This window comes from Rattus norvegicus, chromosome 4 (assembly GCF_021556685.1).
Source record: "Rattus norvegicus strain SHRSP/BbbUtx chromosome 4, alternate assembly SHRSP_T2T, whole genome shotgun sequence".
NCBI classification, from domain to species: Eukaryota; Metazoa; Chordata; class Mammalia; order Rodentia; family Muridae; genus Rattus; species Rattus norvegicus.
In genome coordinates, this window is record NC_141537.1 from 149,846,547 (window position 1) to 149,874,139 (window position 27,593).

Genomic DNA, 27,593 nt, shown 5'->3' on the forward strand with positions numbered 1-27,593 from the left:
CGGAGATGTGTTTTCATATACATCGTAAATAACAGAAACCCACTGTACAAATGGTTATGCAAAGGCTCTGATCAGGTCTGATTAGACCAGAGTGAACGCTGGGCTGGTGAGGTGGCTCAGGAGTAAAAGTGCTTGCTGCCAAGCCTGGCAACCAGAGTTCAATCTCCAGGACCCAGATGATGGAAGGAGAGAGCTGACTCCCACAGGTTGTCCTCTTCCCTGTAAGTGAACACCTTTGCAGCAGATTGGGCCAGGATGTGTGAGCAGAAGGGGGTGGAGAGAGCAGAAGCAGTCAGGATGTACCTCTGCTTTATTTAGGAAAATCTTCCCAACCTGTGGTGGTAAACTTGTAGCGTTCCTCGTTGCCTTAGGGGTTTCTGCTCTGCAGCACCCTTGGTGGCTTAAGGGCAGTGCTGTGCCTCGCGTAGGTTGGAGTTAGATGCACTTTATCTTCCTTCCTTCCTCTTCTTGTCTGTTTGTCTGTTTGTCTGTTATTATAGTTGTAGATACATTCCATCCTCTAAGAAGACTCCCCATCAAGGAGGAGAACTAAACCTTTCCCAAGCTGCTTGGGTTCAGTGGTTTAACTCACAGCACTGGAGGTCTGTGCCTGAGTCCACACCCCCCAAGAGGATTACGTCTTTCCACATATTTTCTAGCCAGTGCTGTTAAAGCCTCCGAATTAAGCTGTGCACCCTGCATACAGGCTGCCTGTCCTTCACTTGTTCTTGCTGTCCCTCTTCTGCACACAGATTTGTAGGGTTACACAGTGATCTGGAGAAATAAGGGCTTAAAGTCCAACAAAATATCCACTTGTGCTAAGTCGTCATTAAATAGATCAGACTTAGCACTTGGAAGCCCTTCGTTTAATTTGAATAACTATTCTTCTGAGATGCCATTCTGACTTGTGAGGAATCTCATTATTGAGGGTAAAGGAATCCATATTTATTAAATGCTTTCCTTTTGTTGTTGTTTATTTTGGCTTTTTGAGACAAGCCTTGCTCATACTGTAGACCAGGCTGGCCTCAAGCTCAGAGATCCACCTACAGTGCTAGAATCAAAGGCAGGCACCACCATAGCCCAGCTCTTAAATGATTTCTAAAACCCACACATTGGGCTGTCAAGCCGATGGCTCTGGCTGACTGCTGAGAAACCTCCCCTCCCTCTCTCCCCTCTCCCCCAGTCTCAGATGCTGACTTTCCCACACATGTCTGCCCCTTCTTAACTTCCATACTGCCTGGGTCAGGAGAGCTGGCCATGAACACTAAGCCCACTGTACTTTTGTTTCCACTTGTACTTCTTAAGCAGGTTACACTCATGAACTGAGGGCAGCTTTATGCAGTCTCTGTCATATGCCTGAATCTGACCCGTGGCTAGCTAGCCACAGCAGACAATATGGACAGCTCTGCCTGTGACACAAGACCAGCACTCAGCCTATTTTGAGATTTCTAAGTGCAGAACACTGAAACCATCGAAAGAATGTATGAGCCTGGTTTCCCCTTTTTATCCTCCCTCCCTCCTTTAAAGTCACCACTGCATACACAGTCTGGATATTGGCTTTGTTTAATGTATTGCTATATCTTGGAAATCAATTTGTACCAGTTGTTCAGAGCCATGTGTGTTTTATAATGAGTTACAGGATATGCCACTGATTGTAAATGCGGCATAATAAGGCTGCACAGTCCCCTGTCAGATATCTGTTTTCAAGGTTTTTTACTACAGTGGTTCAGTGAGCAATCTTACATCTGTGTTCATGCTACAGACAGCTGCTCCTAAATTTTCACAAGTGAAACTGCTAAATTGTGGTATTTATGCTTTTCCAAAAGGAGAATTTTTTACATTCTACTTCTTGACTTACTGCTTCTCGGGTGTCTGTTCACATGTTCACTGACTCCTGGATGTGCCTCTGTCTGCTGTCTTTTTCACACTACTCTGCTGTCTCTTCTGGGTCCTGGACCCTGCAGCTGCACTTCCTGCCCTTCAGGCAGCTACTGTGACACTGATCCATGGGTAGGACAGTCATATGTTTTGCTCCAAGAGCTTTTGTTCTGTCAAGGTGACTGGCCTGTCATCTTCTGGCCTTTTATGTGAAGGATGACATGCTTATGGGAATCCTGTCTACGGCTTAACTGCTCAGATGGACTCTCACAACAAGTAGTTTATGTACCCAGCACCCAGACATTGTTATTGTTAATACCATGGGCCACCCTGAGCATCTCTCTTCTAGGTACAGTCTCTCCGTAGGTATACCTCAATCTTGAATTATAAAACCCTAGATTAATCTTACCTGCTTTTATTTTTAACTTTGTGTAAAGGTAATTGTGACATACCTATAGATTCTTCCTTCTGTAATGTTTGACACATATATTTTCAATTCCTATTGTCATATAGTATTCCATTCTGAATAGTCACTTAAGTAACTCTAGTTTGGTTACCATGAAGAGTGTTGCCAGGAACGCTTGTGTCTGTCTGCTGATACTGCATTGTGCACATCTTTGTGTGTGTGTGTGTGTGTGTGTGTGTGTGTATACATACACATATATATGGGTCTCTGAGTCATAGGGCACATAAGTAAGTACTAAACTTCTAGATGGTCTCCTCTGATACTTTATGGGAGTCTCAAGTGTCCCCTATCCTGACTTTGTAACCCCTCTGGTGGATCACTGATCACAGGATGTTGAGCACATTCTTGTGTCGATTGTCCTTGTTTGTGGCAGCCCTGTTGACATAATACAGTCCTGTTTCTAACCGTTGTGTTTTAACATTCTTTTTTGCTAGCTGGTATGATTTCTAACAGATCATGCTGTTCTGCCCACTCCCTTGATTACTTTCCATTTTTCCTTGAATCTTCTCTCATCTGTTATTTATTTTGTACCAAGTGAATCTTAGGCCTAGTAGCTTGAGTCTTGTAGAACATTCAATGAACTTGCATGAAACTTACTTTATTGGAGACGTTGGCATCTACACAGATGTCATGACTCTCCCAAGCAGAGGAGTAAATACTCAGTCCTCCTGTATTTTTTCCTACAGATGTTTTTAAGAGAGAGAGGGGGGATGAGAATGTGTGTTTATGTGTCTGTTCCAAATGTCACATCTTTATGTTAGCACAGAGGTATCAGGTTGTCTGAAGCTAGAGTTACAGCCAGTTTTGAGCACCTGATGGTGGGTACTGGGAGCTGAACCCAGGTCCTCTGCAGGAGCAGCAGTCCCTTAATCACTGGGCTTTCTCCAGCCTGTCAGATAGCACATTTACCCTATGTTTTATTTTTCTTTTAAGAAAATTTTTATCACATTGGTTCATTTACATATAGTTGTATGTGCTGTGTATGAGCATGTGTAAATGTGTGCGTATGTCATGGAGTGCATATGGAGATCAGAGGACAACTTGTGGGTGTCAGTTACTTCTACTCTGTGGGCCCTGGGGATTGGGTCATAGGGTTGGCAGTAGGCACCTTTGCCTGCTGAACTATCTCCCTGCTTTTAGCAAGTGCTTGTTAGAAATTAGAATATTATGCATATCTAACAGCAGCAGTACAGCCCCCCTTTCTAAAAGTCCCAATGTTTTGCAGGTTCTTGATCAATATGAGCAAGAAGGATTCACCTTCCTGGCCAAGGTGTTTAACTCTTCACATTCCTTCTTAGAAGATTTGACTGGTCTTACACTGCTCCACCAAGAGACCCAAGCTGCTGAGGTAAGAGCATGTTTCTGTCCTAAGGATTAAGGGTAAAACCTGCCTGACTCTCCCCTTTGTGAAAGTGAATAGACAGATTGACTTGGACTTTTTTCTTTCTGAGGGCAAGGAGCACCCTGGTTTGCTAACGTGTCTGCCCAAAACCCCAAGCCAGGGCAGAGCAAGTCCAGCCACTGATTTCCTAGCATCCCTTGTATTTCTGGATAGTGTGCTTGAGTACAGCTGTTGGTAAACAGTTTCCTTATAAGGGGTCTGTCAAACACAAGTCTGAGAGGATCCTGGACTCTGGGCTGTGTCATCAGAGAAAACATGGCTGACTTGTTAAAAGTCTGGTCAATCTTAGGTGCCAACATTGGCCTGCTGTAAAATGTCCCTGTCAGCTTGGGAGTTGTGCAAGTCTCCACCCTGAATGAGAGACAGCCACAGGCTGAGTGTGAAAATAGGTTCTCACAGTGAACTTGCTTTCCCCTGAAGAGGTGAATTGAACCCTCAAGGCACTTCCATGGCTGTGCAGGGAAGCCCTTGCCACCCCACATTCTGAACACCTGGTTCAGACTTGGCTACAGAAGCATGAGTCTTGATCATTTATAATCATCCAGGGATTTTGTCTCTATACTACATAGAAGGCCTCAAGGAGTGGGTGAGCTGGACCAGTCTTGGCCAGCAAACCTTTGGAAAAACCAGAGCACAGCTGCTAGGACTTGTGAGCAGGCTGGGGTGATTTACTGGCACACCCAGGAAACCAGGCTGTCCTCTAGCACTGCTTAGTACTGAAAATGAATTATCTCTAACTTGTTCCGATGTGGGGGTCATTAAACAGATGTGAACTTTCTGGTACTTAAAACCTGGAGAGTCCCTCATTTCTGGGGTTAGGAAGGAAATAGCACCTCTGGAGAACTCTGAGAGACAAAGCTGACCCCTAGACCTGAGACTGGGTCCCACGCAGGTTTCAAGTTATGCTGATGGCAGCGGGAAGTGCATGGGGAGGAACCTGCAGGTCTTTGCAGCTGTGACGTCACTGACAAGATGGTGGAAGGGCTTTTCCCAGTCACCCAGAAGAGCAGAGACTTCTTCTGCTCTCACTCTAGAGACACAGACAAGATGTCAGGGGCGGGGACTCAACTTTTGATCACATCTAGTTATCCTGTCTTTAGTTGCTCAGATGGCCATGTCCTTCTCAAAGACCCAGAGAAAAAGAAGTTCCAGTGAGCCTCGGTAACAACAGGCTGTGGAGAGACAGCCTCACCTGTGAGCCTGAGCGGGTTCCGTGTTTGTTCTTCTTTGTTTAGGTTTCTTCGCTAAGTCAGCTCTCGGGTCTTAAGTGCCCCATAACATTGGAGGTGAAGGATAATAAGCCAGTTAGCCTATGACCCAGGCGTGGCTTGCAGCTTACAGTGTTTTGGAGCTTGCCCTACATTAAATTTTGAAGAAAGCCAGAATTTTAAAATTATGTTTTTTACATTAAAGTCTGAATTTCCTTGTTTTCAACTTCTTTGAAAAATTGGATCTGGCAACTACAGGTACATGCTTGACTAAAGGGAGCCAAACAAATGAAGCATTGGATGCAGGTTTCGACGGCATAAAGCCTGTAACGTGCTGAGGATGTAGAGCACTTCCAAGCACGCGAAAGGCCCTGGGTGCAGTGCCAGCACCACATTAGGAAAGCCTATAGGGACGCAGTCGTGCCTGTCACGTGGCCCCGTTTCCTCTCCTGGAGACACAGCTGCTCTTTCTTCATCCTTCAGCCTGCTCTGGATTTATTTCATGCTCTGCAGTTGACGGCCTTTCTGAGAGTTTGGATCTGTAACCCTTGACTTGCCAAAGCTCTAAATAGAAGCTTCAAAAGAAAAGCAAAAATAGTACCCTCACCAGGGGACCTGATAAGAGCAAAATTCATTGTTTCATGTATGTGGTTTTAGTAGAGTAAAAAGAACATGTGTGTGAGAGAATAAATGTGTACGTCAGAGAATAGCTGGGGATACAGCTTACTAGTGAAGCACTTTCCTAGCATGTGGAAGCCCAAGCACACACACACACACACACACACACACACACACACACACACACACACACTATGGCTGTCTTCAGACACACCAGAAGAAGGCATTGAATCCCATTACAGATGGTCGCAGGCCACCGTGTGGTTGCTGGGAATTGAACTCAGGACCTCTGGAAGAGTCCATCTCTCCAGCCCCAGTCCCTTAGTTTTAAAGGATGAGACACTGTCTTTCTAAATAAAAGCTGGATTTGGTCATTGGAAAGCTGGGGAGGAGAGGACCAACGCCCTGGCCTTTCCTGAGTTACAGAGCACATGGCAGCCACAAAGCTCATCCCAGTCCTCCTGTATAATCCATCATTTTTAGTTTTCCCTGAGTGCCCTCACTATTGCCCTGCTTTCCCTGCCCTTCTAGCACTAATCTCTGGAAAGCTCCGAATTCTTTCAGCACCTGTATCTCCTCTCCTCCTGCTCCCTGAGAGGGAAGGGCACTCAGTTGAACCACATGTAAAGAGCCACAGTGACAAACAAAAGATCCAGGCAAGCAGGGTCATCCTGTGTTCAGTGAGATCAAACATGGTCACCTTAGCTTTGTTACCCACCATGCTCCTGCCATTGCCCCTCATCCTAACAGACTGCAGTGAGTCCATTCAGGGTCACTGTTGCTCTATCCTGCTGCAGAGATCAGCGGGCAATGTGGAAGGTGTACTTAAGGAACATGGTGCAGATGGCCCTGGGGGCCAGCCCTGGAAAGATGCTTTGGTTTCGGTAGTAATGTTTTTGTGGTAACAATGAGGGACAGGGACTTATGCCATTAGGAATGAAACTTGAAGGCAAAGTAACAGGACCAGTGAACCAGCATGGCAGAGAACAGAAAGTTACCCTGTTTGTCACAGTGAGAGGAGGCCGCAGGGCTGGGGTGCAGTTTTTGTTTTGTTTTGTTTTTATATACAGGGTCTCACTGTGTAACCCTGGATGGCTTGGAACTACATGGAACCAAGGCTTGGTCTATGTACATCTAACATCACAGAGATCTCCCTGCCTCTGCCACCCAAGTGACAACCCAAATGCTCTTCTGTGGAATGTGTATGGACGGTTAATTTTATTTCACACCAAAAAGTTAAAAGAACCTAGGAAAGGCCATTTGCCTTGGCTTGTATTTTATCTTGGGGCCTTGGACAGACACCCACATTCTTTGAACCCCATCCGGGTGTCAAATGGTGCTTTCATTTTGCCCATGGATGTTAGAAGTCCCCACAGAGGAAAGGTCCCACTTAGCTTCCTACATATATAAAGCATGGCCGTGTGGGGGCTGCTTTCATGCTTTATCTTCCAGGCCCAGCTTGCTGAGAGTGGTACTGGTTCACGGACACTGGCCTTGACTCGCTGGTCCTTCCTTTAGCCTCTTTGTAACCTAAGGGAAGGGAAGTTGCAAGTTGATGGACCATTCTATGTTTCAGTCACAGATCCGCTGAGGAGTTCCTGGAGTGTTGCTTTAATTGCTAGATTTCCTAAGGAAAGTCTCAGTCTGACTCAAGCATGCAGATGCGTTAGCCTCATTTTATGAAACTGGCTCAAGTTAGCCTCTGGGGTTATTTCTCATCCTGGGACAAAATATCAGTTTCTGTGTTTTTATTTTATTCCAACTGTGGTTCAGCATCATGCTCTGAGAAACGCCAAGATATATTTTTCTACTCTGTCCAACTAAAGAGAAAAGGATGACTCCTAAGAGAGCTGATGAAACAAACCATCTTGGTCCATGCTTAAGAGCTTGAAATTCCCAGATCCCATAGTCAGAAGCCAGCCATTCTCCCACCTCCAGGATTAACTTGAGGCTGTCCGCCCCTTACTCGGGCCTCTGGGCAACACAGGACAGTTGCACTGTGGGTGATGCCAGCCTCGTCCATTCTTAGCATTGTGGTCACAGTGTTTATGTCCTCAGGGTTTGGTGAAGCAGCATGCTTCTTGCAGATTCATGGAGTTAATTAGTGATAGCAGGGGAGGGAAGTTGAGCACCACCTGCTAACACAGGCAGGCTGTATAGTCCCTTGCAGGCTGGCAGCCACAAGGAGGGCTGCACTGACAGATCCAGCCGGAGAACTCTTAACTCATCGAGCTACAGAATTCTAGAAGGTGGGATGTCTGTTGTCCTCACAGCAAAGTCACAGGAGAAACATGGCCGCCGTATGGTGTGACTTCATGGGCAGAAAGACTTCCACTCTGCTCTACTCAGTCAGCCACGCTGTTAACAAGTGTTTCTGCCCGGCCTTTGCACTTACCCCAAGTTTTTGGCCCTTCGCCCTCACAGCTGGTTTTGATTTGGTTTCTGTGGAATAGTTTTTTGTTTTGTTTTGTATTTAACAACAGTCAGATATTTATGTACAGCTTCATCAAGAGCCTCTGATGACAAATATGCCTTTGGAGGCCAGGGGAAGCAGTGGGAAACCCCCGTGTCAGCACTCAGACCTGTTTGCAATGGAGAAGCTTCACTACGGGAACTCATGAGCTTATTCAAGCACCTAGCTCTGTCTTCCCAGAGTCCTCTGCTAGCCCATCACCCCTAGTCTGTCCTGGGATGGTGCCCTGCACTGATTTTTCCTTATGAAGCAATCGCTCAAGGTCAGCCTTGGCCCTCTCTCCTGAATGAGGGGAGGAGAGGCAGAAACTGCAGGCACAGAGCCATTTGCTGCTTAGCTTGGAAACTGGAGCCTGTCTTTTGAAATCCAGCTTGGCAGCATCTCACTGAGAACTCGCTGTATAAAGTGTGTCCCTCTTGTTTGCTGTCCGAGTTATCTGCAGAAATTTGAGATGTTTATCTATGTGGGCATTAGGGATGGTCCTGTTGAAGAGTGGATGGCAAAGTCTAAGTGGACTCCCACCTTCCAGAGAGGAGGCTGGATGGTGCCATCTCCTTAGAGGCCATGGGAGAGAGAAAGGGGGGAGTCACATGCTACACGCAGACAAGACAGCTGAGCAACAGAAGAGAGGCACTCGTCCTCCTTAAACCATGGGAACACGATCCTTTTTACATCCTGAGAGTGGAGTCCTCTCTAAACCATGAGACTCAAGTCCAAAAGACATAAAATCATAAAGGTTTCAAGATACTACATTAACCTAAAAAATATTTTTTCAAACTGAATCAGTCCTGTCAGACAGGAATTATGTCTGGGCCTGCCTGCCTGGATCCTCAGCTTTGATTGGCACTTGTGTATATCTTTAAGTCATGAAAACATTAAACTAAGTGGATGCATTTTGAATTGCAGGGGCTTTTCAAGATGGAGTCTGTGAGGCAGAGCCTGGGAACTGAGTGAATTCCTAGAGCTAGGTAGCACTAGGCCAGGCACCGCTGACCCGACTTCCTGACTCAGCGGTGCAGGCCCCTGGAGGTGTCCTCGCAGCCTGTCCTGGCCTTGGTTTTCTGGGGTCTCTATTTTCACAGCTGATCCTTCTCATTTGCAAGCAAAACAGCTGCCTCGTGTTGAATTTGGGGGGGTTCCATATTTCAAGACTGTAAAATTAAATGCATTTTAGCTCTGTGATTGCACTGAGATTTTGGGTCTGAATCTCCTGCTTCTCGGTTGGTCAGGGGGCTCAGAGGTAGAAGGGACAGCAGCGAAGGTGTGCGCCTACTCCTCCAGTATTGTTAAGTCTCAGCCAGTGTTCATCAGCCCTGCCCAGCTGTGGTGCGGTGGAAGCAGAGGGGTCTGGTCCTGTGGGGCAGTGCTGTGGTGCTGGGGGAGGGAGGATGTAAGCAACACAGAGCTTGCGGCTGTAGGAGCAGAGCTGACACATGGTTCTTTTGATTCTGTGGAATCTCAGGAGGCTTTTATGCCAGAGGGGGTTCCAGGCAAGAGCAAACTGGTTCTCAGAGGTTGGAACTCCCAGTGTAGGACAGGAAAAGCAGAGCAGGAGTTCCATATGTGACTGTGGCAGCAGGGCCCCTGAGATTGTACTATAGCCAACAGCACATTTCTCTTCTGGATATGCCTACAGCCACCTTATAGGAAGAAGTACCCATTTTACAGATGAAGCCGAAGAGGGCAAAGGAACAAACAAATCCACTGATGACATGCTTTTGAACATCACTGTGTAAAGCCTCCATGCACATGGTCAGGTTTAAAGTCCATGTCGCAGCCTGGGAGCAGAGAGAACATCAAGAGCAGGTGCGGAAATGCATCTACCTTACAGGGAGTCTCCGCTTTTGTACTGAGCCTACGAGTTTCCATACACACAGCACTTTGCCCATCTCTCACAGACACATCCTCTGGTGTCTTGTGTCTTAGTCAGGGTTCTCTAGAGTCACAGAACTTAGAGAATGTCTCTTTATATTAAGGGAAACTATTGGAATACCTTACAGTCTGCAGTGTACTGAAGTCTAAAAATCTAGTAGTTGCTCAGTACCATGAAGCGAGGTGTTAGGCTAACGGACGTGCAAACAGGCAAAGAAGAAAACCTTCCTCTTCTATTGTCCAAGCCTCCAGCAGGAGGTGTGGCCCAGATTAAAGGTGTGACCATGTCTGGACCTAAGCTGCTCTTTACTTGGAACTTGCTCTGTCCCAGGCTGGTCTTGAACCCAAAGATCTGCTTGCCTCTGTCTCCTGGGATTAAAGGTCTGTATCACTTTGCCTGGGCCTAAGCTTTTCATGGCCACTATGCTTCAAGATCCGGATCAAAAGCCTGTGTCTTTCTGCCTCAAGGTCTGGATCACAAGTCTGCCCTCCATTTCTGGATTGTAGTTCATTCCAGATATAGTCAAGTTGACAACTGGGAATAGCTATTACAGCATCTGCCACATCACTCTGCCTTCTTACTCTTCCACTGGCTTCTAAGTAAATCCAAGGGTCCCTGAGAGGTTTTTTCTTCACCAATGAATTCATGACTCATCTGGAATTCACCTGGAGAAGAGCAGGTCTGAGGAGCTTTCTTTCTGGCTTCCATCTTCCCTAAACTGGAAAGGCAATCAAGAGCTGGTCACCACTTGCAGTTACAAAGCTGTGTGCTTTAACAAACATGTTAACAAGCTAGAAGGAGGTGATAGGCTTTTCTTGTTGGTCTGTGTGCTGGGCATAGAACCCACACCTCATGCCTGCTCAGCACCATGCTCTGCCCTGAGCCCAATTTGCAACCCCTTGTTTTGTTTCTGTATTTGTGTGTTTCCTACCTTGAGCCTCCTTGGAAGAGACACCACCTAATTCTGCATGGCATTTTATTAAAAGGAAAAAAACTTGGCTTCATAAAAAGTTTTCAAAAATAGTTGATTTTCATAAAGGATCACACACATAAAACATCTGTGTTGTTTCTGTCAAACTTGAGCTGCGAGCATTGATTTCTGAAAGCATGAGCTCAGAACCAACCTAGTTTGTGTTTCTGTGCCCAGATACTTGTTGGCACACTCTTCCCTCTGTGCTCCCTTTATTCCCTCCCCTTTCTTTAGTCAGTGACCTGTGGGAACAGATACTGCTCCATGATAGCTGGGCCCACTTCAGCCTGAGCAGTGTAGGCCTAAGGATCTAGGATAGGCCAGTCTGCAAGAAGACCTGGGATTTGCATGTTGGAGGTAGAGGCGGGATTTCCTCCCAGGCCTCCCACTATCAACATCACTTCCTGTTACCTGAGTCTATCTGGGATCTGAGATGACACCTAGCCACAAAGGTGTCGGCATACTTTTAAAATCTTTAGAAGACAAAGAGCCAGGAAGATGGCTGTCATGGAAGCCTGCCACGCTGAAGTTGAGCCCTGAAACTCATCTTGGATCTAGGAGATCAAATCTGTGTTAGTATTCCTACACAAGATGGAGGGTGGAGGCCATGGAGTTGTCCAGAATGCATGTTGACCAGCTAGCCTGAGGTACATAGTCAGCAGCAACAATAAGGTAGAAATAAGTTACTATCTCAAAAGTGTCCTTTGATCCCACACATGTACTGTGGCACTCAAAGGCCTGGACACACACACACACACACACACACACACACACACACACACACACTGTGTGGGGAGGAGTAATAATTTTTAAACTTAAAATGAAATCTTTAAAAAATGATAGAAAATTAGTTAGTGCAGTCTAAATACAACTTTTTCTCAGTTTTTTTTTTCTTAAACTAAAAGCGATTCTTAATATGTAATGCCACACACCTTTGAACTTTAAGCAAGCGTTAACCATCCTAGAAGTAAGTTTGGTTGGTTGTTTGGTCGGTTTGGTTTTTTGCTTTTTTTGAGACTGGCTTTCTCTGTGTAGCCCTGGTGTCCTAGAACTTGCTTTGTAGATTAATCAGACTGGCCTTGAACTCATAGAGATCCACTTGCCTCTTCCTCCTCAGTACTAGGATTAAAGGCATGTGCCACCAGACCCGGGCCCTGGAAGTAATTTGTATTAAATGAGTTTTAGAGTGTCAGATTAGCAACATTGTCAGAATATATGAAAGAACTGTGTGTGTGTGTGGGGGGGGGTGTCTTAACACGACACAGACAGCCAATGGCACATTCTTACTGGCTGTTCGGAGGCTAGCTAGCCAGATGCACTTTTCCTCTGGGGAGTCCCCAAAGTGTTCCCTTCAGCATCAAGGATGTTGATTTCACAATTGATCTGCAGACATGCCAACCCCTCTATAAAGCAAAGGAGCGTTTGCATGGATCCTGTGCACATCCTTTCTAATGCCTGGAGTCATCTGTCCATCACCCATGATCCCTCAAATGCTGCCAGTGATGTCCAGTTATCACACTGTACCTCTTAAGGAATAATAAAAGGAGAAGGTCTGACCAGGTGTGGTGGAGCATGCTATAGACTCAGCACTCGGGAGTCTGAAGCAGAATTGCCATTTCAAGTCCGGTCTTAAAAATCAAAATAATATATAAGCACAGTGACACTGCATGTCTTTAATCCTAGCCCTTGAGAGGGGGAAGCCAAAGGATCTGCAGTTCAAGGCCACCTTCAGCCACATAAGGAGTTCAAGGCCAGCCTGGGTTAAACAAAACCCTATGTTAAATAAAACAAAACAAAATCCTGTCCGTGCTCAGTACAGAGATGCTGTTTTAAGTCTTTCCATCTGCACTTTATTGAGTTGTGGCTGTGGAACCGGAAGAGATGGAGGCCCATGGTCCATCCTTCTGTTGCTGTGTGGTCCCCGACTTTGTTCAGTTCATCCATCTTGTCTCAACCTGTTCACTTCCCTCTGAGATCTGCCTGGGACCCCTGCTGAGCCTTCTAACTCAAGCCTTCACCTCCTTTGAGGAATGAGTTCTGACTCGCTGGGCCCAGGTGCACAGGCTTCCGACAGACCCACATGCCTCTGAGGGGGGAGAACTCGAGGCCCAAACTGCTTTCTAGACATTTAAATGACAATGATCAAGGAAATCCCCTCCTGCTTGTCTTTTTTTGTCTTAATATTTTAAAGTCATCCACCATACATGCAGAAAAACCATAATGGGTTCTCCATGGCTTCATGAATGAAGTGTGATGTAAATTCGCCCTTCCCAGCTCATGTGCTGTTTGCCGCCTGCAGTCCTGGTGGCAGCCACTCTACACACCCTGCTTCTTCATCGTCAGCCTGGGGGACACATCCCCAAATAATTCAGTTCTGTCCTGAACATTCATGAATAGAATTGTGGTCTGTGCTGTGGCTATAGTTTGCTCAACACTGGTCTCCATGCACCTTCCTTAGTTAGTCTCTCTCCTCCAACACACTTCTGGTTGGGGACATGAGGCTGACTGGAGTGCTGCTGGGTACAGCTCACAGGGTCCTGCACTGCACTTCACTGTGTCAATGTGTCATAGGCTTAATAATAATGTTGGATAGAGTCAGCTTTATAGGTCTACCAACCAAGGTCATGTCTATGTCTACTTTTTCTAGCTGCCCAAACTCAGGTTTTACTCTTTTAGGGGTAGATACCATCCCCACTGAAACATACACTGTAGTGAAATTTTAGAAGTGGCATTTTATCTGGTATTTACTCTGGAGTGATGGCCACTTAGCCTGGGAGTAACCTTTTATAAATAATCAGTATTGTTCTCTGGATTATGGAGTTATGGGATTGTTCTTCCTGTCGGAACTTCGGATCCTTTGCTTGACCTCAGTTGCAAGACATTCCTGGCCAACCAGGAATGATTGCAATGACTGAGAATTGCTGAGGTAATGGTTCCTTCGGACAACTTCTAGATAAGACTTTTTGTTATGTAGGAATTGACTTGCTAAAAGGCCCTTTGTATAACAATCAATAAAAGGGCTCCTGCAAGACTGATCTGGGTTCAGTCCTCCAAGGCTGTCCCACCCTGCTGCAAAGCCAGATTACATTGAGAGTCTCTCTCTCTCTCTTCCCTATCCATGTAACTTAGAATACCAATGATACTCTGTTTACCTGGGATCACAATTTTGAGTCATTGAAGCTGTGTATCTTCAACTTCATCAGATCACGACAGATTGTTTTCCAGCAGCATTTGGGCCAGTTTAATCTTCTGTAACTCCATGTCCTTGCCAAATTCTTGGCACATCATATTTTGAAATTGTCCCCTATCTGTGAGACTTGCAACATTATCACATTAGAATTTTGATTCCCACTGTCCTGATTACCAGTGTGGTTAGCGACTTACAATTGTGATTGTTTGGATTCCTCTCTCCAGTGGCTTGTCCCACTATTTCAACTCCGAAGTTTCTGGCAAGTTCTACTGTGTTAAGAAGAAAGCACAGTAGCATGACTTAGTTATTCACTTGAAAAATATGATGGGGCCTGCTGACTGCATTCTAATCCCAGATGAGCCATGTGCCTTAGTCAGAATCCCAAATCCTCTCTATCTGTGTGCCCATCAGAACTGTCAGAGAGACTTTCTGGAAACTTACAATGATCAGAGCACACCTGCGCCACTTGCATCAGAAAAAACAGATGAGTTTGTCTCAATCATTGTCGTTCTCTCTGAGGACGAGAGCAATGAGTCTTCACCACCCAGGCTGAATAGTTTTGATTGCCCTCCTCATCTACACTCTGAATCAAGATTAACTTCTCTGTGGAACTCTGTGGTACTCTCATGATGAAAGAAGAACAAGGGGGAAACCCTTTTACTATGTCCATAGAGAACACTGGTGCCAGCATTCCAAGCACTGCTTCATAGATGGCAAAATACACATCCAAGTGCACTGCCAGGAAGCCATGAGTGAGCCTTGAAAGGAATGGCCTTATGCTTTGCCCTAGATTCATTCATGAATGACTGACATTTGACTTCCTTTTGTAAGATTCTGTAAGACTAGTTGGTCAGTGATAGGTTATTTCTCTGCTGGGTGGAATGAGTCAATTTAAGCCAGAATAGAATGTGTTCAAGGCAGGTTTATTAGGAAGCTGCTCTTGGGTGAGTTTACTGGCCCCAAGATTAGAGGCCAGGTAAGTCACTATGTGGGGTGGGGAGAAAGAGAGAAAGGATGCATGTGCTGAAAGGGGAGAGAAAGAGAAAGAGAGAGGGGAAGGAGGAGAGGGAGGGAGGAAGAAGGAGAAAGGAGAGAGAGCACGGGGTTGGGTGGGGTGGGGCATCTGGGCTGGAAAGTTCAAGGTTAGGTATGGCAGGTAGGGACTGAGGGCTGCTGGGAAAATCTAAAGGCCAGGTCTGCTTTGGTTGAAACCAAACAGTAACGGAGCTGCTCAGTCCCCTGCACATACCATGGTCTAGATGAGCCATCTCTGCTAGGTGGGTCGGTAAAGAGCACAGCCATCCTGCCTGGGGCCTTTGGGGCTGGGGGAAGTTATTCAGGTGGAGGCTATGGGAGAGCAGCTTGATGCTCCACAGTCACAAAGTCCTCCATAGTAGCGTGCTCCAGAATCCATTGGTGCAGCCACTCAGCTCCTCCAGCGCCCTCTGCCAGTCATAACCATGTCACCTGTGATCAGTCTCCAACACTTGTGTCATACCTGGTATTTATCAGAGTGTTTTCTGCATTTGTGCATGTGGTCACCATAGCACTCTTATTCAGTGACAAGCTTCTTTACCTTGGTTATGAGTGACAGAAGTCAAAAGCTCAACCTATATTTAGTGTAAAAAGTAACTTATTGCAAGCATCACTTCAGGAAAAGGTCCCACAGAGCCCAGTGATTGAGATGTGTGACTTCATGTGGAACAGATCTCAAGGAGGCCTTTGACTCCAATGTGCAGGACATGATGAGTGCCAAGGGTTGGAGAACCCTGAGGAGATGGATGGGGAAGTATTCAATTCTGAGCACTTCCTGCCCATACTGTATATTGGACATGAACAAGGGCCTGGGAAGCCATGATATTATGGTAAAGCCTTTAGGTATTTGACAAGGAAGAGAATGTACCATCCTGGGAGCCGAGCTTCATCATGTCCTTTTTACACTGGGTGAGGAATTCGCAGAAAGTCATGAAGACACTGGTGGCAGAGCATGAGGACAACAGCACTTGTATTAACCATGGAGATTCCTTCCATATGGCCCTGGATGGCTGAGGACACCTTTTCTGTCTGGTCTCTTTTTGGGTGATTATTACTCTCAACATTCACCAAGTAAATTTGCTCTGTTACACCTACACTCTGGAAGGTATTTAATTCCACGTGGAGTCAAGTCGGAGGCGTTGAGACTGGGGCATCTTATGTCAAGGCTGTCTCTCTTTATGGCTTATCTCTGTTCTCTACTGGTGTTGATTTTTACTCTCTTTGACAGTGGATTCTTGTTTCCAAATAGCAAGAAACATGGGTTTAGACAATTAAAAAACATTATTTTTCTGCAATAGCATTTTTTGCCAATAGCTCTTTTAAAAAAGCTATCATCAGTGAGGACTGAGTGATATGACTTCTCAGGAACTTGCAATGGGCAAGGAAGGGCTACTTTGATTGGTCAGTTTGAGATGTAAGGCTAAGGTAGTGCAATGATTGTAATTGACAGCCTCTCATAAGTGTATGAATGCTGTGAGCAATGGGGAATTCCCAACAAGGGAGGAGCTCGTGTCAGTGTTAGCACCCACTCCACAAGTTGGTCATAAGTCCGTATACTCTTAATTTGACTCCCACATCTGCCCCTGCTTCCCACTTTGTTAAGGAACACTTAAAATTGAGGAGCCAGTCCCCAAGCTGCCACCAAACTGGCCTTTACTCTATGGACTTACTCCATCTTGTTATCTAACCACAGACACCAAAAACAAACTCTTCATTCAGCCAGTCTCTCAGAATTTGCTTCGAGACTCCTCAAAGAACTTTCCCTGGGGTTATAGTACTGTGTGCCTTCCTATCTCCACAGTCCTGGAAGTGTCACTCTGGATTGAGTCCCTTGTACTGGTCTTACCAGCATCATGGGACAGGACCTCTTGGACAGAAAAGACCATACCGTGCCCTTGTGTTGCTCCACTGTAGACTTCAGAGAAGGTCAACATGTGGTCTCATATCTGCTCAGATGGCCGTGAGTGAGAACAATGTCTCTGCCTCCAGACCAGTGTGAAGAAAATGTCATGAGTGACAAGCTGGGCCTCACACACATGAACAGTGTGGGGTTACGGGCCCCTGCAGAGCATTTGCTGCAGGAGACAGCCGGGGAAGCTGTTGCTGCTGAACAAACTGTTACCAGATGTAGATTTCAATAAACACTTCGCCGTTCCCCTGCCTTAAGGTGCAGGAATTTCTTGAGGCCATGGAGCAATCTGTAAACCTGAGCCAGTTTCAATATGATGGAGCTTCAAGATGTCCCCTGTGCCTGCATGACAAGGCCTAAGAGCCTGTCTCCCCTTCCTCTTGTTTTTTTTATATCAGCATAATAAGCATACAAGTGTAGCAAACAGCCCCCATGGAACCTCAACATTTCAAAAGGGAGTTGTCAGAGGGATCAGGGATGGAGGACAATCAGAAAATGTTTGGGAGCTTGTCTTATGCCCTGTGACCAAGAAGCACCAGCCTACTGTCCATAGGGAGGAAGTGGTGTTAGAGATTAAGGGACAGGCTCTGAGATGCTCTGTGTTAGAGCACCCTTACAGACCCTGGGATGAGTGGCTAGATATATTAGGGTTGGGGTTTGGGGGGTTTGGAGGGCTAAAGGGAATGAGGAGGGGAGGGAGGGGATACAATGTAGTCAGTTTTAATAGAACACTGGCAACTTTCGTGAACCTAGAAGGAAGAGATCCTGCATTAGTGTTTCCTGCCTATTCTTTTGGTTATGGCTCTCCCATTAATCAAAAGCAAGACCCTAATGAAGCACTGGCTGGCTGGCCAGGCTCAATGCCGCAGCTATGTAGTTTTCACATCTCCTCTTCACAATCATATGTTACTGGGGGGGAGGGGGCATAGACCCCATCTTTCCTCTATCACCACCCTCAGAGACTGCTGACCCTCAGAACCTTGTGCAGTGGTCTTCAGGAAAGACACCTTAGCTTCTGAGACCCCATGTCCATTATTCTGTGTCAAGAGCCTTGACAGGTTACCTTGGGATGGTTGTGAACCTAGCAGCACGTATACTGCATTTGACTGTGCTTGGCTGTGCCTGGCTGTGACTCTAGGGAACTTGTGCACCAGAGTGGTCTGTTGCTCATCTAGATGGTGATACTGTAATGGCCAGCCCGAGAGCTTGCCCTGTCCCTTGTGTTGTATTAGGTGTGTGTACGAGTTATCTCAGTCTTCACAATTCATGACACAGACGAGGCACAAAGTGGACACTTAAGTTACTATGGTCAAAGAGCTACCATATCAGAGCCATGAAATTTGGCTGTAAAGCCCATGTTCTTCCCCCTTTTGTATTGCCTCTCTTACATATTGGATAGGTCTGCCTTTCTGAACGGAAGGCCACAGAGTCTCACCTTTCCAAATCTCTCTTCTTTCTTTCATGGTTACTCTCATGCCCCATGATCCCTAACTGTTCAAGTCAGAATTCAATGTTTCTCAATGAGTCTAAAGACTCCTGAGGACTTATTTCCACAAACCAAACTCACAAGAGAGTGAGGTGGGAACTAGACAGTATGGTCCTCCCGTTGCTCCACACACCTTGATGAGACTGCTGGAGATTGTGAAGGGTGGTCCTCCCACTGTTCCACACACAGGAGACAGCTGGTAATTGGAAGGTTTGCTGTTCAGTTCATGGGGCAGCAGTAACTCATCTATACAGAGATCTTGTCAGACCATCTTGTTTGTTTCTCAATGGTAACAGAGACCTCCCATTTTTAAAATTATTTTTATGTATATATTAGGTTTTAACTATGTGTATGTCTAAGCACCACATGCCTGCCTGATACCCACAGAGGCCAAAAGAGGGCATCGCATCCCCCAGAACTGGAGTTACAGACATTGTGAGTCAATTTTGGAAGCTAGGAATCAAACCTGGGTCCTCTAGAAGAGAAGCCAGTACACATATGCCTCTGTGTGTGTGTGTGTGTGTGTGTGTGTGTGTGTGTGTGTGTGTGTGTGTGTGTGTGAGTTTTAATTACACTCACCAGAACCACACTGAAAGCAGACATATTAAAAGCATGTACTTGCATGTAGGACAACTCAGTAAAGTACAGTGAATGAAAAGAATCTCCTGGATGATAAAAATTATGCAAATGCCATTTAGTCCCCATCAGTAAGAAATTTATTTATTCTTTAAAAACCCAAATGCTTCATTGTCCAGAAAATTTTAACATAATTATTTACAGTTGTTATAATGTTGATATGTGTACACCAAAACATTTTGACTTACATTAATACTTTATACACCTTGTATTAATATTAAAAATTCACACACAAAGAAATGGAAAAACTGCTAATACCTGATTTCTGTCCCCTATTTTTCCATTTGCAGTTATGTACTTAGGTACCTTTTGACCCTTTGGCAAAAATGTCTAACATCTAGACCCACTAATAAGAAAGAAAAAAAAAAGGAAAAAATTAATGAAATGTTTCTCTTCATAGTGAACTCTTAAGCACGTTTTCCCAGTGCTAGCTGGAATTCTTTTGGCATAAGTGTTACATGTTGGCATAGGTAGCACATAGGTTGGTGTCTTCAAAAATGCCAACCAGACAGGCCTCACTGGCCTTCAAAGCATCGTTCACTTTGCTCCAGAAGTACTGATCTGTTTTGAAGTCCTGAACATTATCTCCTACCAGAGGCTTGAAGAGGGGGAGGGGAGCTTGCCAATCAGAAGTGGACTTCTGATAGCGCCTAATTTCACAGAGCGCCAGAGGTCTCTTCACCTCTGTAGTAAAGGGTGCACTCTTGTGAGCCGCTTTTGTAGCCTGTTGTTTTCTGAGTCCTTCATCACTGGTGGATTTATGGGGAGTCTGCTTTCTATGATCCGTGGAATGGGCACCTCCTCACTTACCCCTCTTCTCCTTCGGCTGTGCATGGGTGGCTGCACACAATTTCAGCCAGCGCTCTTAAATCACTGAGCCCTCTCAGCCCCGAGACTTCCTACTTTTGCTCAGTGAGCTCCCTCTTTCCAAGCTCTACATACCTTCTGGTGTTAGATAGGCTCTGACTTTCTGAGTTAAGACTGAATTTCCCTTTGTCACTTTGACTGAAGTTGGAAATCCTCAAGTGTCTGCAATTGGTATCTCTACAGTGTCTCTCAGTAGATAATTCACAGTTGCCCAAGCCTGACCTTATTTTCAGTGGTAGAAAGACTTCAGCATGTCCTCCTTGGATATTTGATCAGTGCAACCCAGGATAACATTTGATATGTTGCTGGAGAAAGGGTAAGAAAGGACCGAAGGCGGATTTAAATCAACCTAGAACATCTGGTTATTTATCAAGATGTTGGGGGAGGGGCGGCATTGGAGCGGTTGGGTCAGTCCCAGTAATGGATGAGAAGGGAGGTGTAGTCCCCATCAGCTTGTGCACGAAGGGGCTTGCTGATTGATATCAGCTGACAGATTTCACCCAAGGAAGCAGTTGACCTGTGGGACAAAAGGGCCTCTGCCAGCTCATATAGGTGGAGCTTGGGGATCATGTGTCCACAAAGAAGTCCTGGAATTTACACACATAGGAATGTTTAGGGCACTGTAGGCAGGCCCCAGAGTTGGGTCCCTTCCATGGCCAGAGCACCTCATAAGAACCACCACCCCTGGAAAGCATGGTAACCCCTGCAAAGAATGATAGGTGCTGCTGTTAGAAATTGAGCAGGCAGAGTCAAGTCCCAGAGACACAGAAGAGCCATTACCAGGGAGTCTAAGAGGAATGGTTGGGGGAGAGTGGCTGTGATGGGTACTGGCTTACCTAGGGGATAAGGAAAATGGTGTTGAATTAGATAGTATTAATGGTTACATGACTCTGACACACTAAGTCCACTAACAGCACCTCACATGGGTGGATTTATGACCTATGTGTGTTAAATATGAGACAGTGAAACCTATAGGAAAGCTCACTGAACACTTAGCCATGTCAGGGTTAATCTGCAAAGCAGATTCCCTCTGCTGATCTAAACTTGTAGAGTCCTGTGTCCCCCTCACTCCCCATTATCCCTATCCAGACCGGGACTAGTTAACACAGCTTACTTAAATAGGCCATCTTCAAAGCCTCAGTAAGACCATGAATCTAAGGACTCCTAACTCCAGCTTATAGATGTAAATAGATCAGCATTTGTTTTTTCTGGGGAGGAGAGAGGTTTTGGTGTTGAGACCGGTTCTCTTCAGCATTCTTCAACGCAGAACAGCATCTACAGGGCACCAACAATGATGTCTAGTTGGCCAGCATTTATCATTGCTATGACCCCAAGCCAGGACCAGCTTCTATCTGCAGGCAGTGTATACCTATGGCCACAGTGGGCCCAGCAACAATCCACTGGGAACCAGGCCGTGTTCCTACTGATCCTACTATATGTTAAAACCCCCAAAGTGTGAAAGAGACAAATAATCCTGTTTTAGCAAACATGGGGTATCTATAGTTTTTGACAAGCACACTTTGAGGTACTACCCTGAAGCCAGAAGGTCCCCTCCCTGGACTATGAAAAGCTAAAGTGGCCAAGAGTTTTCTAGATACCCAAAATGAGGACAGGCAGGACCATAAGGCTTCTTCCCATGTGGTCTGGCACTGGGTGTTCTTAAGCATGGAAAAGCCCATTCACAGCATTGTTAACACTTTTTCCACCTAGGAAGAAGCCAAGATGTTTCAGGGTCATTCTGAGTAACCCAGAGCTGTCTTTGAGAAAGGTAATTCTGGAAAATTCAGAAGGTTAAAAGACAATCACTAAGGGGTATATGTCCCAGCCTCTGCGGTCCCTTTTTGCCAACAATAGCAGAACCTTAGTTAGCATGTAATGAGACGGGGGGGGGGGGGAGACAGAGAGACAGACACACAGACACAGACAGGCAGAGACAGAGAGAATATGCATACACTGCCAGCAGTGGGTAGAGAAGTCAGCAGGAGGGGCATCTGTTTAGAAGTACTGCAGCTGTTGTGGCCAATTTTTCTCATTTCAGTGATGTTCCAAATCCTTTGTCTTCTCTGTGGGGTAAATTCATTTAGCTCTCTCATGAGTCATCGTGCCCACAGACCATCTCTCTGGAGGAACCCTCAGGAAAATATACACTTCGAGTTGCATTGTATGAGTTGGCAGTGGTGTTTATACCTCCCCAGGGTGGCCTGGGATCAGTTTGCTGTGTCCACATGTCAGGATTCCCAAGGTCCAAGCTCATTTTTTGTGACAAGAGAGTTCCAAGAGAGGACAACTAGAATATTCAGTGGAGGCAGACGTAAAGCAAAGTTCAAGGACCACATCTGCCCAGCTTGTTTCTTAACCTCTAATCTGAGCTGGATCTGGAACAGGCCTGCATGAGGCAGATCAACGGGACAGAAGCGTGCCTGTTGTTAGGGGGCTTTACATATGCATGGGACCCTCACAACAGAAAAGAACCATGAAATGCCCAAAGCTGAATGTGGATGCAACTGTGATGGTGTGGCAGACTGTCCAAGTTCAGTGCTGGCCTGGGCCACACAGCAAGATCCTGTGTCAAAAGAAAGATAAAGGAGAAAGTTAATAGGCCTGAAAGTAAGAGCACTGGCTGCTTTCCAAGGACCTGGTTTCAGTTCCCAGCATCCATGTTGTGGCTCACAAACCATCTGTAATTCTGGCTCCAGGGGATCTGAGTACTTTTCTGCCCCCTACAGGCACCTGTATGCATGTATTTGCTTGTACATATACTCAAAGACACATAAATAAAAACCAAATTTTTCTGGGCATGGAAATGCACATCTTTGATTCCAGCACTCGGGACAGAAACAGGTATATCTTTGTGAGTTTGAGACCAGCCTGGTCTACATAGCAAGGTCCAGACTAACCAGGAACAGGGCTATCTCAAAATTAAATAAGTAAGTAGCCTTTAAAAGAAAGGGGAAGGAGAGAGAAGCTTTGGACCTTTTGAAAAGAAACAGTAGGTTTGTGGAAGATAAAACCAGGCTAGGGCCGAGGGCAGTCAATGAAGTCACTGGCAGAAGCTAAGCATTCTCTGCGAGGTACTCCATGGTGCTGACTTCTGCAGATCTATCCACAATGGATGCAGGTCCTGATAATGAAGGCCAATTTCCTTGTCTTGGCACAGGAGTAGCATCTTCCTCACAAGAATTTTATGGCTTGTTACACATAAGGAAAGGGGCACTGAGGTCACCATCTCTGAGGCTGCCGCTCTAGGACACCTTCTGCCAGAAACCATCTGTTTGCCACTGTGTGTTGGGGCCGCATGTCCTTCACCCCTTCACTGAAGTTCCCCGACAGCTGGCCCCAGTCAGCTGACCCCTCCATCTGGATGGCTTCTAAGTTTCACCGATGTAACCTCTCTACCAAGGGCTTATGGGAAATGGGCAGGAGAAAAAGTAGCCTGCGTTAGAGGAAGTTGGTGTGGATAAATGTTAGCATGCTGCCACTGAAGTGAGCTTTTTCCATTCATGTAATAGTCTCTTAACCTTTACTCTAACTCAGGTGACAAGCCATTTTATTCAGGCTTCCCTGCAATGACACTGAGTTTTCAGGCCTAGCAGTGAAAAAATCAAAAGAAAAAGAAAAAAGAAAAGGGGCAAAAAAAAAAAAAAAAAAGCAACCAAAACAAAACCCTGCAACTTTGCTGCTATCAAATGGCTACCAATTGATTTCCTTCACATTTGCTCTTTTTCTTTTTTCTTTTTTTTTTTTTTTTTTTTTTGGTTCTTTTTTTCGGAGCTGGGGACCGAACCCAGGGCCTTGCGCTTCCTAGGCAAGCGCTCTACCACTGAGCTAAATCCCCAACCCCACATTTGCTCTTTTTCAAACAAGCACTCTAAATTTACCCCAAGAGAACACCTCTCCCACAACCTCATTCCCCTCGCCTGTGATTTTCTAGTGGCGTCGCCCCATCCTTCACTCAAGGAAGGTTGGAACCTGGCATTGAAGCCCAAGATATAGACCACATTGTGTGAAGGCTACAGTGCTGACTGTCAATCAGGCTTAGGGTATCAGCCATGCTAGGCAAGCACCTTACCACTGGGCTATGCAGCCAGCTCTAGGAGCCAGAATTAGGACACGAGTTTCAACGGTGATGCCTGAACCAGGGCAGCAGCCTTGTGCTGACTGAGTGTGGAGCCCACTCAGGAATGTGAGCCCCAGCTCAGGTGAGACGGAAAGCCAGACCTGCACTTCTGCTCTTCCTGCCTGGGCTTGTAAGCCCACAAGAAGCGTTTTCTGTCTCTTGGAACTCTAAACGGTGACTTTCTGAGGCCATCATTCACACCTGCCTGCCCTGTGGCACAGCACCTATATCTAACCTGAAGAAGCTCTGTAGATTATCAGAGAACATTCTCACTGAGTTAGACAAATGTGTTACACACACGTGTGCACGCGCACACACACACACACACACACACACACACACACCATACACCTTCAGGTACATAGCATATCTTAGGGATCCTTTTCAAGCCCGGATATTTTACCATCGATGAGCTTCTAAAGGCTTGTCATTTTCACTTGGGGGAGGGGTGATCACTTAACTAAGATATAAAACATACACCTTATGAATTTCCCTTTTTAAATGTGCATTCTTAGGGCCTGGGCATGTAGCTCAGTTTGTACAGTGTTTGCCTAGTATGCATTTGGTCCTGGGTTTGACCCCTAGTACCTCATAAAATCAGGCATGGTGAGTGGTACACACCTATAATCCGAGCACTCAGGGGGATGGAGGCAGGGGAATCTTGAGTTCACATTTATTTTCTGTCTGGGATCAGTGAGTTCATCCCAGAAAGTCAAATGGTTTAATCTGATCATTTAAAATATAATCACTAAGTTGTGTGCTCACCACCACTGTTTGTTTAGAGCATTTTCACTGTCCCCGAAAAACCCAGCCTGCAGCAATTACCTTCATTTGCCCTGCACTGCGCTCCCAGTCTGGTAGAGCAGTTTCTCATTGCACTGAGAAACCAGTAACCACTTTTGTCTCTCTATGGATTGCCCCATCTGGACATTTTGAGGACATGGTAGCCCACAGTATGTGGTCTTTTCTGGCTTCTGTCTTTTGGCATAAGGTTTTCAAGGCTCATCCTCACTGGAGCATGCATCAGAACTTAGTTCCTTTTTTCTGATAAATACTATTCCATTGTGCGGACAGAGCACGTTGTGTTTCATCCAGTGGTGGGCATTCGGGTTGTTGCCCTTTCGAATCACAAGAGCAGTGCTGCTGTAAATGCTCATGGGCAGGTGGTTGTTGAGATGTTTTCAGTTGTTTGGGGTGTCTGCCTGGAAGTGAGATTGCTAAGTCACGTGATGACTCTCTTTAGTACTAATCTTTATGAATGTGGCATATTCATGTTGAACATAGAGTTTGTTGATAGTAGGTCAGTGGCTCTTATTTCTTTTTAGATAGACTCTCTCACTGAACTTAGAACTGCTTTGCTTGGCCAGCAAGCCCCTCAGGGTTCTCCTGCTTCTCCTTAACACTGCACTTATAGGTACATGCCACTGAAAGCATCTTCTGTCCGTCTGTGTTCTTTATAAAGGTGTTAGGCCTGGAGGTTCAACTGAGTATCACCAACTACATGAAGTTGGACATGTTAGTACAAATGCTGTGACTAGCATCCAGCACCTGCTGGTTTGCACTGTAGCACGATGAGCAGGGAGGAATGGGGGTGCATGTTAGACCATAAGGAAGGGGCAGCTTCCTCTAGTCTCCTTCCAGTGCACACTATGTGGTACTGTCACCAAAGGATGGGTGTTGAAGGAAAACAGGCTTGGCAAAGAGGGCCACAGGGTCTGTGCTTCTATAGACAATAGCTACAGATGCAATAAAACTATTGAGAGGAAGTGGGGCCAGCCTGGTTTTTTTCTCCCTCAACAAGACCCTAATTAGCCAGCTTCATGCATGCAAAAGGGATGGCAGCCTAGTAAAATGGTGGTTGGCAGCTGTCTTGGGATCTACTCAGATGCCAGGCCAAAGTGTTACATTTCAAAATCTTCCCAGCAGAAAGGGCCATCCCAGCCAGCACTGATGGTAAAAGGTTCTTTCTCAGATAATGAAGCCCAGGACATAGCAGGAAGTTGCTTTGAAGTCAAGAGTGACTCCAGCTTTTGATTCTCCGGCAACAGATGGCAGTTGTAAGTGGTGACAGACCCCAGATAGAGAGAGCCATGGCCAGCTGAAAGGGCAGTATACTAGAAGAATTGTTCTTCAGGGAGTTGAGTTACCCTAAATGATATCAAAGAATTTACATTCTTCCCTTCTTGGTGAGAAAAATTATTTGAGAATAACAATTATAATTTCAGCCAAGCACAACAGTACACACCTCTGGTCCCAGCTACTGAGGATGCTGAGGGAGGAGAATCATTTAAGCCTAGAGGTTTATGCCCAACCTGGGCCATAGAGTGAGACTCCATCTCAAAGCAAACAAAAAGTAAAGTTCCAATTGCACAGGACATAATAGGCCCCAGGTAACTGCCAGTCCAGAGAGGGCAGGTGATTTCAGGGTGCCAGTTAATTGCTCCTGGCTGCGTGGTGGCGGCTTGCTTTGGGGTGGATTTTTGAGACTAAAAAGCCAAGAAGGTGGTCATGAGTTAACTTCGCCAGCTCCAGCGAGAACAGCAGCGTGAATGTGTACACAACAGTAAAGAGTTCTTGTTGATGGCCTCCCTATACCTTCAGCCCCTTGAAGGTCATAAGACTGATTCTTATGTGACATGAGTCCCAGACCTTGCCCATGTTAGCTGAATGGGTAACTGGATGGATGTTCTTCTCTGGAATAGGCCTGTGACTCTGAATGACCCAGCACATCTTAATAGACGGGACCTGTGGCAGAAACATGTCCTGGAGAACTTGGATTTCTATAAATCTGGGTCCTCATTTTCAAAACAGCTCTTCATTTTGAAGACATACAGGCACACATGTTTGCACACACATGCACATGCACACAGACACTTCAAGAGTCGCTAAGTTAATTTGCCTACTCAAAACTAGTGTCCTGATTTTGTACACGATTGGGGGCGGGGTTCAAGTGGCCTCTTGGCCTTCACAAAGAGCCCCCGGCCTGGACTCAGAGCTGGGTTTGACTGCCAGCCTGCTCACCACCCTTACACTTGCCTAGGCCATTGTCCATTTTCCTCCAGAGTGCCAGAATGTAACCAAACAGTCTGACTCCTGTGAGACCTGGGGTGGATGAGGAGGAAGCAACCTGGGTTCTGCCCTGTGTCCGCCTATCAAGTCTCAGATTTAACCCTTAATTTCTAAGTGGGGCATGAATTTTTGTATGTTCGTGTGTGGTTTAAGCAGAGATCTTTACGGTACCATTTAACATACTAAAAGTCCTTTTGCTTTCTTTGAGATCATTCCCTGAAACTTGTCCTGTATTTGTAGATGGCTACAGTGTGTGTCATAAATAAAAGGTAGAAAACATTTAAGTTACAGAAGGCTTCGAAGTGCAGTATGCACTGTAACTCTGTAAACCCTTCAGACAAATCCCAGCCAAAAACCAGAGGCCACACTGCTGACTGTCTGATAGCAGACAGAGTG

The 27,593-nt window shown here is 45.9% G+C and overlaps 1 protein-coding gene across 7 annotated transcripts in view; it reads left to right on the plus strand.

Moving 5' to 3' along the window:
• Positions 1-27,593, plus strand: part of Atg7 (autophagy related 7) — a 208,594-nt gene that overhangs the window by 118,382 nt on the left and 62,619 nt on the right. For 6 of the 7 annotated variants that reach the window (XR_015685579.1, XR_015685581.1, XR_015685580.1 and 3 more), the window contains 1 exon segment: positions 3,570-3,692. Coding sequence is in view for 4 of the 7 variants with exons in the window: in XM_087657594.1 (XP_087513720.1) it covers positions 3,570-3,692 (123 nt within the window). In the remaining 3 variants the exon portion in view is untranslated. 7 annotated transcript variants of the gene reach the window in all.